The sequence below is a fragment of the Aptenodytes forsteri genome, unplaced genomic scaffold (assembly GCF_000699145.1).
Source record: "Aptenodytes forsteri isolate BGI_AS27 unplaced genomic scaffold, ASM69914v1 Scaffold236, whole genome shotgun sequence".
Classification (NCBI taxonomy): Eukaryota; Metazoa; Chordata; class Aves; order Sphenisciformes; family Spheniscidae; genus Aptenodytes; species Aptenodytes forsteri.
This window is the reverse complement of record NW_008794456.1, coordinates 1,306,030-1,318,736: the sequence shown is the minus strand read 5'-3', so window position 1 is coordinate 1,318,736 and position 12,707 is coordinate 1,306,030. Positions and strand designations below refer to the sequence as shown.

At 42.7% G+C, this 12,707-nt stretch overlaps 1 protein-coding gene across 3 annotated transcripts in view; it reads left to right on the top strand.

Annotated features, from left to right (window-relative positions):
- EXOC6B (exocyst complex component 6B) overlaps positions 1-12,707 on the top strand; it is a 271,015-nt gene that overhangs the window by 84,967 nt on the left and 173,341 nt on the right. For all 3 annotated transcript variants that reach the window (XM_009290673.2, XM_009290672.2, XM_019474974.1), the window contains exon 7: positions 11,980-12,156. In XM_009290673.2, coding sequence (XP_009288948.1) covers positions 11,980-12,156 — 177 coding nt within the window. The remainder of the gene's footprint in view (positions 1-11,979; positions 12,157-12,707) is intronic.

Below are 12,707 nucleotides of genomic sequence, written 5' to 3'. Positions count from 1 at the left end.
CTATTACTTCCATGCTGTTGGAAGTGTGGCAATGGTGAAATGGTTTGAAATTTCAGTCTTTAAATCTAAACCATCGTACAGTGCTTTATGAGGATAAGAAATGATGCCCTGGAAACTGGGCGTTTTCTTTTTCTTCTTGAATATTCCTAAAAAATGCATTTGAGGGGGGAGAAGCAGAATTAGGGCTTCGAAAAAATGCCTCCAGGTTGGGCTCCTCTCTTGTGTACCACATGTCGCTCTGAAGGAAGTTTGTCACCAAAGAGTACCGCTGATTTATAAACCCCAGCGATGACTTCAGTGGATTCAGCTGAAATTCAACAGAAAATCCCTTTCCAACACTGTGTCTGCAGACAAGATGGGCTAATGTCGTACATCACATCTTCTTCGGCAGGTACTTTGGCCAAAAATTTCAATCCAGAATAGCGGATTGCTCTAATCCTTATTAAGGTACCCTAATGAAAGCAACCTGTTTGGAAAGGATGTAACACTTGTGAATGCCGTTAATGTCAACTGAGGATATTAACACCCCGGCTCCCATTCAGGATCCTTGCAGAGGGAATTCAAAGGGAGAACTAAGCACACAGCTTTGAAGATGTCTAGATCCAAAAACCCACTCCTGGCCTTAGAAAAGCGATACGGCTGTGTTATAATGATTGCACACAAAGGGAGATTACAGGTTTCCAAGCTAGCAATGTATTTTGTTACGGCAAATTTCTGTATCAACGTTCAAGTGATCACTTCTGGGCTGCTGCAGTCCTACCACGGCTCCTTTTTTGCTCCGCGTTGTACTGGTAGTGAGTAATTGCAATGTAAAGGCACAGCGTGCACTATTAAAACATTTGTTCTATGGAAATATGCATTTAATTTGTGTAAATGCTTTATGCAAGATCATACTTTCTGACTTCATAAGCAGAGTTTGTGAAATAATACATAACGGGAACAAAAGATGCATATTCAGATCTAGTGAATGACAGTGCTGAGCTTTTCCATCTCTTGCTTTTTAGTTGGGATGTCGGGGACGAGCACGTTGTGACCGAGAGGAACAGGCTTCAAATAACCAAAAAAACGTTGCGCCACAAGGGATGTTATTGAGGCCCATCAGCCTGGAAGAGCTGATGGCTCTGTGGATTGGAATGGTGTATATTTGCCTCTTATGAAACGAGGAGTAGAAAGCCAGCTCTAACAGCCTCCCGTCTTCCTGCTGCGGCTGACTTGTTTAAGATGGAAACACCAATGGTATTGAGGTCAAAGACTCGTTTGCAGGATTTTTTTTTGAATGGTTGGGCCAAACATTATGTATATTGTTCGCAAACTGGCAGGGTCATGCTGCAATATCAGTGCCGTTGTCTGGGCCAGTGACTTGCAAAATTATATCGAACTGTAAAATAGATGGGATTCAGCCTAGTGTCTGATTAAATCTTATTCATGCCTGATACTCATCTCTCTCAGTACTGAAGAAAACTGTACCTATAGGGCTGAGATTCTGGCTCCATTAGGGCAACAGCAGAGTTTTCTTTGAGTTTAATGAGGCCAGAATTGTCACTGCGTGGGTTGAGCTCAAGTAGGTGTTGGTCAAGTTGAACCTGGGATCCTCTTGAGTGATTGAACAGTAGGTAGGTTGTGGGGGAGAGGGCAGGGAGTTAAAGAAAAAGAAAATAAGAGGATGTATAACACTTCCAGGTCTTTTATTTCTGGCTGAAAAGTTCTCTGCAGTTTCCCCATTAGCCTTTAGAGGGCAGATCATGTCCAGTAAATAACAGATTTAGGGACTTGCCTGTTTTTTCCGATTGTGAATTCTGAAAGTTTGGAGACTCTAAATACAGATTTTTTTTTTTTTTTTTTTTTTTTTTTTTTTTTTTTTTTTTTTTTTTTTTTTTTTTTTTTTTTTTTTTTTTTTTTTTTTTTTTTTTTTTTTTTTTTTTTTTTTTTTTTTTTTTTTTTTTTTTTTTTTTAATGCGTAATATTATTTAACTCAGCAATAACTTCTGGTGCTTTAAAGGATGAATGTTATGTCAACTTACAGAAGCAAGATGAGATCAAGTTTTGATTTATCTATGTGTATTTACAGTCTTTCTAGTTTCAGTGCTAAAAATTGTGATACAAGCAAAATATTACATATCAATGTGGGGAGAAAAATCTTGGGAGCATACTGTGGTAGAGAAGAATTATGTAATATGTTGACTAAATTCTTTTTTATGTTAAAAAAGACCACAAAAAAATGATTTGAATTTGGAGAGTGGGTTTTAGAGAGTAATACTGTGTGATGAATGTGTAATTCCATTCTTCTCTCCTGTAATCTCTTCTATAAATCCCCAAGCCTCGTGCCCAGCAATCTTATCCTTGGTGAACAACCACTTAGAAAAAAACCTGTTTATCAACAGAATATTCCGCAGAGGAATCTGTGTGAAATGAAGGAAGCCAAATGAAATCTAAGCTCTTCTATAAAGTCATTTTCAGTGAAACTTTTCGTATGGGGATTAAATACCCCTTATAGTCAACATGCTTGGAGAAGCAGTGACTATTTAATTCTCTGATTAATTAAAACAAGAAATAACAAAATAATGTTCTGCTTTCTTCTGCTACTACCCTAAAGCTCGTGGATCATGGAGAAGATGATTATTCTTGAAAAAGCCATTTAGTTCTTAACAAGAAAAGCTAGTCTCTGTGCCTCAGCCCTTTTGGCATCTGCTTTGTGGGTTTCTCATCAAAACCCCATAGGGGTTATTCCTAAACAGAATGAAATATTCTTTGTTCCAAGAAGGATTTCTCTCTCTCTCTTTTTTTTTTATTATTTTTTTTTTATTTTAAATCTTCTGAAGGTGGAGGTACTGCTGCTGTCTGTGTTTCCCAAGAGATATGAACTAGATAGTAGGGGTTTCTTTAGATTTTAGGATTCAGTCTTTAACTGCTGTGATCCTTGCCCTGTCTTGCTGCTTAACTCTTTGGTACGTTGGTACATAGCTCTGCAGTTTTTCTTATAACACCACCCGCTCTGAAGTGAACAGCAGTTTGGGTGAGCACCTTTAGCCTACCACTGGAAAGACATTTCTCTATCATAGAAAACAGGATAGTAAGGGTCTCAAGACATCTTCTAGTCCAGCAGGTTTTTCCTAGACATGATTGACATTACGGAGCCTGTCTCTAGCATGCAGTCATCGAACATGGTCTTAGGTCTCCAGTGATGGAGCGTGTCCCGTTAGGCTGTCCATTGCGATCCTTTGCTGTCCTTAACGCTCCTGGCCTGTCTAACCCAGATCTCGTCTTGGCATGTTCCATTGCATTGTCAGGGCACGGAGTTCAGCGCCCATAAGAGTCTGTGAAAGTGCCTTTGGGTGCATCTCAGAACAGATGAGTCATCGGTGCCAACATCTTGGATGACATTACTTTGAGCCGTTGCTGAGAGCGTACTAGTACAGATTCTCTCTCACGGAAGAAGGTTGGAAGAGAAGATCCGTGCCCTTGCCTTGATTTGGTGGAAGGCTGCCCACTGCTTTGATGCAGTTGAGGACCAGCTGTGGAACTTACTATCTCAGATTATCGCGAGTATGGTCAAGGATAGTTTCTGACTGCAGATCTGGACGGCGAGTTAGATCCTAAGGGTATCTGCTGTGCATATCTTCCCAGATCTGATTTAAAGGACTTAGAAGCTGCCTTGTGGAAAAGCCAAAAAAATGTTTTGTCCAGGACTCACCACTCGGGGCTTTATCCTTGTATTTAGATGAGTCTCTGTGTGTTCCAGGATAATCAGGACCATCCAAGATAGGTGCTTTGAACGTTGCCGGTTTCTCAGAATCTTGGAAAAACCCAAACCAGACCGATAAATGGAAACGAAAGCAGAATCCTGAAAGGAAACTTATCTCCAAAATGCTTGACAAGGCCTAGAGAGAGGGTGTGTGAAACAGCAGTTTGGGAACTCCCACAGAGAACAGAATTTAAAGGTTTAATCTGAGGCCAGGCTAGGAGGGTTAATGCTCTTTTCACCATATAACTTTTTGAGGGTCAGTGTGATCAAGGTAAGTAAGTGTGGAGCAGAGACCCAAGCACCGATGACCTATAATCCTTGTTTGCTGTCTTGGCTGAGTGAGCAACCCTTCCTCTGTTGCAATTCTTGACACATAAAATGGGGATATTAGGCAGCGTGTTTCTTAGTATGCCAGTAGCTTCGAATGGCTTGCACCCCCTAGACAGTGGGAAGGAAAAATGTGAGTAAACCCACTGAGAAATGTTGGAATCGGCTTATGCAAACATTTTCGTTTGCCTTACTGTGGTTTATGAGAGTGCGTGAGAGCCCTGTAGCGTGTCAGACCTCGGGCAGTGGTATCTCCAAGGTGAAGCAGCAGTCGTAAGGACGCTCTAATTGTTTTTCCAGAATTACCCATGGATCAAGCCCTGAAAAGCTTCACAGTCCAACATGCCTTCCACCTTTTGTGAGATCTAATCCATGACTTCTTTTTACCCTAAATTGCCATAGGTGTGATAGTTGCAACTTCCTTGGGCAAGGTCAGAGGTGTAGGACAACAACTGGAGAGTTGCCCAAATCGATTTAAAGAGAGGTGAGGGTTGGTGTGCCGGCACTTGCTGCTGGAGCTGCCTGCAGGCTTCGGTTATTGAGCTGGGAATATTGCTATGCTGGGGGTGATGGCGCTGGGGGCTGGAGACCTCTTTGAGTTGAGTGCTTTCAGATGGAGGAGGACATTGCCTTGGTGCTATGTTGGGTGCTTGCTGCAAGCTCCAGTGCTTCGCTGTGGTTATCTTTAATGGAAGCACTGAGCCCAAGCAAGCGTGGAGCATAGCGTGTCCTTAAGTCAAAACCTGAGACTGTCCTTTTAGTTCTTCCCTCCCTTCCCCATCTGCATCCCCTTTTCTTCTGACATTGGTCTCTGGGTAAGCAAGCCTTCTGTCTGGATTTTTCAATACTTTCAGTGAAAAAACCCCCATTACCTTCGTCATGCCCTGATTGTCAGAGAGCGTGTTGAAACAAACCCTTGCTTAGAAAATAATTACTAGTCCCCGTTGCATGAGAGAGTGCTTGAAGCTGAGGCTTGGTCCTGCATGGTTGTGTGCATGTGAGTCATTCTGGGATGGGGAGGGTGAGAGTTGGACCCTCTTTTGGTTGCCATTACCTTGCTGCTCCCTCTCTTACTTGGTGGGGTTTGGTTCGTTTGCAATTAGGTTAACGAGAGGTTAAACCGGAGTGTGGGAGTTTCCACTTGTGCTTTGAGTCATAATGAAGTCTCGTCAGGGAGAGAGATGCTTCTTCAATGTTTTATGAAAAGGCAGTATTAAAAAAACCCCAACATCAGAGCGTGGTTTATAGTACTGCATATAGCAGGGGATTTCACATGAAGGCGCTCAGCATTTAAAAAGGAATTTTAAATTGTTGGTAAAAGTTAATCAAAGAATATGCATCCAGTTGCTTAACAGTGAGCAGTAAACTATTTATCTCAGCCTGGCTCGCAAAGTGCTTGGGACTGATTAAACAAAGACCCGAGCTGTGGAGTTGTCAGGGCCACGGTCTTTAACGTGTTTGAAATACTTTGTAAAACAGCCGTCCTCCTACTGCTTTTAGTCTGCTTATCTAATTTTCAGCTTCTCCACTCCGTGTAAATGTGATAAATAAACTTTGTAATCGCATAACTGAGCTACTTTTGATGCCTGCCTGCAGATATTTTGTTCTTGAGGCTAGATCACACAGAAGTGTAAATCAACACTTTGCTCAATAAAGGACTTCGTAAAAAATGGCTTTTGGTCTTTTATTGTACAGCTGACCTGGAGGACTTGGTTGCCTAAGTCTTCTTATCAATGCTAATGTGATAAACTTCTTTTTACAGCTCCTAGGAAAGGAGAGTCTTGATCATTCCTTTCTCCAAGTACTGTACTGCAGGAGCTTCCCCAAAGAACAGTTGAGGTTTAATAGGTTTTGTATAAAATGCTGAATTAACCAAGTTGCTCTTTACAGTGAACTCTGAGGATATAAATAATGCTGACCTCGTCTTGCGGGTAAGGAAAAGGAGCAGGAGTGTGGGGATGAGGATAAATCACTGGGTGAAAGCAAAAGCAAAGGGAGAATTGCGTGTTCCCCATTGCACACTTGGTGCCAAAAATTTATCTTTGAGCAAAATTGATATTTGGGAATATCAGTATCATGAGCTGGATTTTAGTACCGGGTGGGCTGAGGTGGAAGACTCATTTTTATGGAAGGAGGAATGGGAGGTTGAAGCAAAGTCTGTGCAGGGTGTTGGGCAGAGCAAACTTGTTGCATTTCTAAACTTTTTCTTTGATGACCAGGATTCGAGTTAAAAAAATCACGTTCTTGGTCCTTGTTTCCTGTGCTGATGGTGAACTTTGTCAGACAAACCTCCGACAAATTGTTTTCTCTGATAACCAGTTAACACTGAGAAAGCAGATAGGCAACAACTCTTATCATCTTGACAAGCGACGGGCTTTTTGTTAAAACTCAAACCAGAAGCTGTGTCAGTGTGTTGAGTTTACACCTTGCAATAATAATCTGTGCTTTTATCTGATCGGAGGGGGATTTTATAACTTTCAAATGGGTCTTTGGCAGGGAGCCAGCCCTACTGTCATTTTTTATTAACTTTCTTTTTTTCTTCCCCTGTAGCCAGCCTGCTTTTTTTGTAATATTGTTTAAGGAATATGTATCCCATTCCTAGGGATATTGGGAAACAATATTTTAAAGTTCTGTGTCTCAGCCCATTAGAGGGGTCTATAAAACAATCGCAGCAGCAAATGTGCAGTAACTAATCAAAACCACCGAAGCTAACCGCAGCGATACTTCAATCCCATGTAAATAATAAACCCTCTTTTTTTTGCTGTGCCTTATCTACTGTCTCATCAGGAAAGAGCTAATTAGATTCTTCTAAAAAGTAAATATTGTCAGTTCATTGGTGGGTGGAGGTGACGGGCGGTAAGACACACTCACGCATTGGCAAACCAATGCAGAAAACAAGGCAAAGTTATTAAAACGCTATAAAAAGCTATTTGAGTTTTAAAGGAGCTCGTTCACCGTGTAGGTGGTATAACAGCTTGCCCTTACAGTGGGTATGGCTTCTGTAGGCAGAGCCTGGAGAAGTCCATGACCTGCTCTGCTACTCCATGTCATTCCCCAGCTTAGCTACGCAGGTTGGGGTTGCAGGTTTGGGGCCGTGTTCGCTTGATCACAAGCACTCAAGTTACTTTGAAAAATTCAACTACTACTTGTCAGTAGTGTTTTTAAGCCAACACATTTAATTTCTCATGCAGAACGTCGGGTCTGTGCGCTTGGTCGGTTGGGTTGGCTCGGTTGAGTTGCGATGGGTGGTGAAGGTGGAGTCCCTGCTCCGAAGCTTGTGGCAGCCATTTCAGGATTGACTTATATTGAGGACTTGTATTTAGGACTCTTGTACGACAGGCTTGAAGGGAAAACCTGCAAAGCCACGTCCTGCAAGGTTGAGCACTTGGCGGAGTGGCGTACAGGTAACATAAAAGAAGCGGATGGCTGGGGAGAGAAAACATGTAATAAAAGTAGAAGTGCTTTTTTCCCTTCTTTCTTTGATTTTCTGTTTCTCAAGGAACAACAGCAAAAGAGGTTGATTCTTCTGGTTGCATTCAGCCAACAAAACCCACCAGCTTCTCAGCTGCGGAGATGAAGGTCTCCTAAACAGCCTGATGGCCAACCCTGGTCCAGTTACAACAGCAAACACAGGTCACTGACCTAAACCTGGAGGTGGAAAGCTGCCTTTGCTTCTTATATCAACCAGCCTGTCAGGGGGACTGGGATTTCTGCCGTGTCAGAGCGGCGTAGGGTGTTCCTGTGCTGCAAGGAGGCTGCCAGACTGCTGTGCTAATCACGTGGATGAAGAAAGTAGCTGTGCTTGGAGGGAGTTTCAGCTACGTGAACCAAACGCTTTGTGTGTTATTGCTAAATGTAACATTAGCTATGAACAGACATTTGGTTTCTTACCTTTTTTTTTTTTTTTAATCGTCACATTAAGCAGAGAGTCAAGAGATTGATAGTCTTGTATAATAGAGGCAATTTTACAGAATAATACAAAAATGCACTTGCTTTCATGTAAACCACACCAAAAGGTAAGGGGATTTATTTGATTTTGGTCCCTTGAGGGTTTTTCGCCTCCCCCGTAGCCCCAGGTCCCTCTGTTTTCAGAGGGCACGCTGGAGTGTCGCCTGTGCTTTGATGTGGTTTCTAAAGTGTGCCTCTTCATTGGGCTCCCTACAGATGCCTTTATGTGAAACAGAACATTAAAATCCAAACGTGCCTGCTCTGCAGGTCATTTTTCATCCTTTATGTGCGACATCAAATATATTGCAGAGTTGTTCTGCTGCACCCCCAGCCTGGGAAGGTGCGGGTAACGAGATGGGGGTAGGAGCAGGGAGTTCCTTGGCGGTTAAGCCCAAATTTCTCCTTAGTTGCTTCCTCTGGGCCTCTCCCCAGCTCTCTCTTTCTCTCAAGGTGAAACTGAAACCTCAGTGACTTCACCCAAGCCTGCCGAAGTTAAAGAAAATTTGATATTTCTCACTTACAGGTCACTTCAGTCCAGAATGTTTCCTGCCAAGAGTGGGGGTGGGGGAAATGCCCTCCTGTTAATGGAAAAGCAATTACTATTTTTTCTGGCGTGTACGTTGTGTCATTCCAGCATAACACCTAGGTTATGGGCTCTGCTCGTATCGTGCCGACTCCTCGGGCTCCCAGCCGGCTATTGATGGGCTGCGCCCATCGTATGACTGAGCGGCGGCTGTGCGAGATGGGGGTTACGTGCTGTGATGTGCACTAGTGTGCTGGAAGGGAATAAACATTGACTGGGTTACTTTGGGGCCATTTGTTGGTCTTTAAGGTAGAAACCCCTAGAAAATCTCTTCTAATTTAGAACTTCGCCCCCTCCAAATTCCTAAAGGTAAAAATTGCTCTTGGTAGGCTGCAAAGCTTTTGTGCCATTGGGAGCATCTCTCTGGCTGCTTTTTGTGGCTCTCTGGGAGGTGGGACATACTTTTTTTTTTTTTTTCCTTTTTTCTTTTTCCCAGTAGGTCCCCGGACTTTAATTCAGGTCAAAATTTTTCTCTTGATAAACTTCAGTTTATTTGCATTTAAAGTATGCAAAATACAAAACGTGGCGTTTGAATTTGGATGTTGAACTCCTTGGCCTAGAGCGATGGCTTTTTCTGGAAGGACAGACTTTCTTGACTTTGGGCTTTTGATTCAGATCTTACCAATATTTGATTTGGATCTTACCAATATTGACATCTGGTTAATAGATGTTGTGTACTACTGTACTCCTCTTGTGAGCATAGCTGAAGCTGAAGGCTGACATTAATACCTCTTGTTTGAAAAGAGATGGGGGAGCAAGATAATGTGTCTTCTGAGAACATGTCCACAAGGTCCTCTGTTGAGGCTAATTCTGTGTTCAGCCTAAAATGCTGAATGTTACGTGCTTAGGGCTTCGACAGTGAAGTTCAGAGCTGGCGGCAGCATCCTTCAGCTTGTTAGCCCAGATTTTTCCTCTTCTATGACCACTTTTTCTGCTGTGATCTTGCTACGCCCTGTTTAATGATCCGTTTCAAGTGCAATGTTTTATCCAAAACTTTGCATTTTCCCATTCTTTGATTTCTTCCCTTTCTAGAGGAAAAAAGATTACATAAATTTGAGAGATTTTAATGAGTGCAGTGGGCTTGCTTTTGGTGTAATTTACAGTGGATTCAGTGTTAAAACTTCATTACGCTTCAGTTGAGTAACTTATGTCATAAATGGGCGTATCTAAGGGTGGAATCGAGCCTCGAATCTTTGTTGTGTGGGCTTCAGAAGAACCAAACGTTCACTCCCCTTTTTGAAGTCCTAATTCTCTTTATATGATGTTGCAATGTCTTTCTATACAGTTGTGCCTCTGAAGTTAGAGATTTCTAATGCGAAAAATACCCCTTTTCCCCCAGTTGCTTCAAATATTGACATTGCTAGCAAAATTTGTCTTCAGCAGTGTTCACACAGACCTTTTCCTGTGGCTTTGTTGCAAAAATCCCTATTGTTGAGACTCATCCCTTAAGAGGTCTTTTTAATAAGCTTGGTTGGTAGTGCCCTTGCTCAGCCGTTACTTCTCTTGTAGGAGCACTTGTAGGATACTACTGCTCTCCAACCACTAGAGGTCAAGATTGTGCTGTGGCAGAGCACAGGGCTGCGCATCATGTAAGGTTTAGCTCTAATTCCTGGGGCAACCACGTCCAGTGTCAGCTATATGTATTTGATTTCATTATCAATTGCCACGTTTGGCAATTAAGATGAAGCCGATTGTATGTGCCCGGTGTGAAGGGCACTTTGCCTTACACAACGGTAGAGCCCACTGGATTTTGCAAGGGTTGGGATATCTGTGCCGTGCTTGGGTTTTAATATTCTTCAGATCTAGAAACTACGCAAGTGATCGGTCTCTGGTGGGGTCTTTCTTCCCAAGGAGGGATTCAAAAGGGAGTTGAGCTGAGAGAGGCTGTCAAAATAAAACTTGCTCATAAATTATTTTTGTGTGATATTAAAACTTTTAAGTGTTTAAAAGAAAGTAATTTTGAAGGTTTGCGTCCTAGATAGAGCTTTCTACTTTCTCAGTTCAGGTAGCAAAAGTAATTAGTTTGGGTTTTTTTAATAGGTTCCGCTTGTTTTAATTCTCTATTGTTTTCCTAGCACAGTTGGTTTCACTGACGTCAGTATCTACAATATGATTTCTAGTATTCCTTCTTCCTTCTAAAGCCAGGCTGTCACGTTGGCGTGGGGCAGGGGATGGTTCCCTTTTGCCACCTCATTTTTCTCCTGTTGCAGGGGAGCAATAAAATACACGGGTGCAGGTTTGATTCGGGCTGTACAGGTAATTGCTAGAAATAGAGTTTATATTAATAACTGAAATATATATAAAACTCATTCTTTTTTTAAAAAGAAACTTACCATCTAAAATAATACTTTCAGAAAGACATCTGGATGATTTCCATACACCTTTCTTCTATATATTAAAAATTTATAGAAAAATATGGGAAGGATCCTATAAATCTGTGTGTATATATCCATATAAATTTCAGGTTTTCAGAGCGTTTAGTTTCTAGTTACACCAGAGCCCACATGTGCAGAACCACTGCATCCGTTGGCTTGGCCTTTTTCCCCTTGTTTTGGCCATGATTTGGCATTTGTGGCAAGAACAGTGTCTGTGCCATGCCCCCTCCTTACCCTTCCCCTTCAGTTTGAAGTTCTTGGTCAACTCTCTTGAACAATTGGGGCTAAACCATTTTTCCTGTCAAATATTGTGCTTGGTAACAATAAGGAAGCCAAGTGAGTTTTTGCAGCAGAGCACATGCGTTGACCTCCGCTGCAGACAAACTCCAAAGCCCCGGGAACAGGTATCGACAGCGGTTCGAGGGAGCTCCGCTGAGTCCATGTGGTTTGCTCCCTGAATCGTGGTGCTTCTCCCAGCAAGCGGATTTTTTGTTCAATACCTTTTACAGCTCATTCTGTACATCGGCAACGTATAATTAAGCTCTCCTGGGGTACCACAAAAATGCTTTCAGGAACCTCTGGGGTCCAGATGTGGAATGTTTTGTGCTGACATGGGTTGAAAAGAGGAACAAATCCAACGGTTAAGTACGTCCTTTAATTTAGCCTGTGACAGTCACCACATGGCCTATGGGCTAATATTTCTGCATCTGTGCTGTAAATAGATCAATATGGCAGTATGATGGGTTTGGCATTTTGATTTGTGAAGAGTCAGAATATTGTTTGTATTGTTGCATAATCCCTGGAATGGTTTTGAAATGAATCTTCTGTTTCTTTGGAAGATCTGGGTCAGGAAAAACATAACATTTCTAAGTTCCATTAAGTGTGTGTTTTATTTTGTCTCATTTGTCGTATTTCATGACTGATTGCATCTTTTGGCTGAAAAAAAAAATATAAATCCAAGGATGCTATCGTAAAACGTGAAATCTGCTTTTTTTTTTTTCTAGGCGCAGCAGCAAAGAAACCTGGACAATATTGTATCACAGCATCCCAGGATAGGCGGGGGAAAGAAGTCCAAGAAAGAAGTCTGCGCAAGCTCAGATCTGGAGGTAAAAAACACTAGCCCCATGTCTGAGCAGGATTCGGGTATCCTGGATGTTGAAGATGAGGATGAGGATGAAGAGGTAACTGTATAACATCAAATCCAGGAGACTGGACAGTTTGGGGGTGTTCAGTAGTGTCTCAGACTGTGTTTGCACCTCACTCAGTCTTTCATGTTGCCATGCAGTGTGTCATAAAGATGCAGAATAGGCTGTAGAACCTGGGGTGTGTTTCAGTATTGGGTTATTTTGCACTCTTGTCCCTATTCTCGTTAGCAGGCTCAGCACAGGGGCCAAGTATTGTATGAGAACTGAACAGTCCAGGGCCAGAGGGAACTGGACAAGCTCAAGAAGTGGGCCCGTGTGAACCTCACAAGGTTTAACAAGGCCAAGTGCAGGGTCCTGCACCTGGGTCGGGGCAACCCCCGGTATCAATACAGGCTGGGGGATGGAGGGATGGAGAGCAGCCCTGCCGAGAAGGACTTGGGGGTACTGGTGGGTGAAAAGCTGGACATGAGCCGGCAATGTGCGCTCGCAGCCCAGAAGGCCAATTGTATCCTGGGCTGCATCCAAAGCAGCGTGGCCAGCAGGTCGAGGGAGGGGATTCTGCCCCTCTACTCTGCTCTGCTGAGACC